Below are 2,030 nucleotides of genomic sequence, written 5' to 3'. Positions count from 1 at the left end.
CGGTATAGGACCATGTCATCAGTGAACAGAGATAATTGGACTTCCTCTTTTACTTTTTGGATGCCTTTTATTTCTTTCTCTGTCTGATTGCTCTGGCTAACACTTCCACTACTATGCTGAAAAGAGTGGTGAGAGTGGGCATCCTTGTCTTGTTCTAGTTCTTAGGGGGAATGTGTTCAACTTTTGCCCATTCAGTATGATGTTGGCTGTGGGTTTGGAATTACGAGGATTATATTATTACTTAATCACTTAATTTGTTCCTTGTCCTTTTCAATTGTGGAGTGCTATGGCTGAGTTCCTAAACATTCTTTTAGTTAAAAAAGATTTTTTTAGTAGCTTATTAAAATTTAACAAATATTCAGGAATTTAATATATATTTTTGTGTCTTGATTTTGCAGCAAATGACATCTTCATTTCTCAGTATACAGTGGGACAGAAAGATGCTCTCAGAACAGTTTTAAAGCAAAAGTAAGTTTCATTTACAGAAAATAATTGGACCATTTCTTATGTTTAAAATCAGCTTCATTTGTACTTTGGACATATGAAAAACTGTCTTTTCACTATGTGAAATATATATTGTGTGATGATATGTATAAAGCGTTTCTCATGGTGCTAGACACATTTAAAATACTCAGTAGCAGTTAGCAGTTGTTATTATGGAAGTGCTATGGTATTAACTCATTTAACACACCTATAAAATAGATTTCATTACTATCCCAATTTTATAGAATCCCCATTTTCTTTTATTTATTTATTTATTTAGAGATGGAGTCTCACATCGCCCAGGCTGGAGTGCAGTGGCATGATCTCGGCTCACTGCAACCTCCGCCTCCCAGCTTCAAGGGATTCTCCTGCCTCAGTCTCCCGAGTAGCTGGGATTACAGGCACCTGCCATTATGCTGAGCTAATTTTTGTATATTTCTAGAGATGGGGTTTCACCATGTTGGCCAGGCTGGTCTTGAACTCCTGGCCTCAGGTGATTCACCTGCCTCAGCCCCCCAAAGTGCTGGGGTTACAGGAGTGAGCCACCACGCCTGGCCAGAATCCCCATTTTATAGATAAGGAAACTAAGGCATTGGGAGATTGAGAGATTGATTTTCCCAAGGTCCAGGTTGTTACTGGACTGGGATTTGAATGTGCAAGTCTGCCTTTAGAGCCATCTCTCTTAACCACTTTACTATACTGCTTATAGCAGTGCTCAATAGTTCCTTATACATAATACTTATTTATTATCGGAAGACATTTAGACTTTTCCTGGTCAAAATCTCAGAAAGAGATGAGTTTAGCACCTGGATGCAGTGAAGAGAGACCATGGTTACTCCGCCTAAATGCCCCCTCCCAACTTTATCTTAAACACCAATGAAATCTAAAACTAACCTTGACAACAGCACATGAGAAACATGAAGGAAGAACAAATTCACTAGTCTGGAGGCAATTAATATTATCTTTATCATATTCCTAGGCTACATGTATTCTACTCCTGAACCAGAGCACTTCAGAAGGCCCCTTAGGAAATAGAAAAAAATTTTACTTACTTTTGAATTCTCATTTTCTTCAAAAGGAAATTATATATTAGTTCTGCAAATGGAAAATCTGTATTGTTTAGAATACGTTTAAAAATAAATATACAGGCCAGGTGTGGTGGCTCACACCTATAATCCCAGCATTTTGGGAGGCTGAAGTGGGTGGATCACTTGAGCCCAGGAGTTTGAGACCAGCCTGGACAACATGGCAAAACCCCATCTGTACCCAAAAAATATACAAAAATTAGCCAGGCGTGGTGACATGCACCTGTAATCCCAATAACTTGGGAGGCAGGGGGTAGGAGGATTTCTTGAGCCTGGGAGGCAAAGCATGGTGCAGTGAGCTGAGATGGTGCCACTCGCACCACTGCACTCCAGCCTGGGCAACAGAGCTAGACCTGTCTCAAATAAATTAATTAAATAACTATACAACTATTAAAATACAACATTTATTCTTTTTCCACCAACAGTTTTCCATGGTATACATATTATGTTCTGGGAAGCACC

At 39.1% G+C, this 2,030-nt stretch overlaps 1 protein-coding gene across 3 annotated transcripts in view; it reads left to right on the top strand.

Moving 5' to 3' along the window:
* Positions 1 to 2,030, top strand: part of KIAA0586 (KIAA0586 ortholog) — a 149,926-nt gene that overhangs the window by 4,408 nt on the left and 143,488 nt on the right. For all 3 annotated transcript variants that reach the window (XM_011989578.1, XM_011989577.1, XM_011989576.1), the window contains one exon: positions 399 to 468. In XM_011989578.1, coding sequence (XP_011844968.1) covers positions 399 to 468 — 70 coding nt within the window. The remainder of the gene's footprint in view (positions 1 to 398; positions 469 to 2,030) is intronic.

This window comes from Mandrillus leucophaeus, unplaced genomic scaffold (assembly GCF_000951045.1).
Source record: "Mandrillus leucophaeus isolate KB7577 unplaced genomic scaffold, Mleu.le_1.0 Scaffold359, whole genome shotgun sequence".
Lineage (NCBI taxonomy): Eukaryota > Metazoa > Chordata > Mammalia > Primates > Cercopithecidae > Mandrillus > Mandrillus leucophaeus.
The sequence above is the reverse complement of the archived record's forward strand: the minus strand, read 5'-3'. Positions and strand labels throughout refer to the sequence as shown.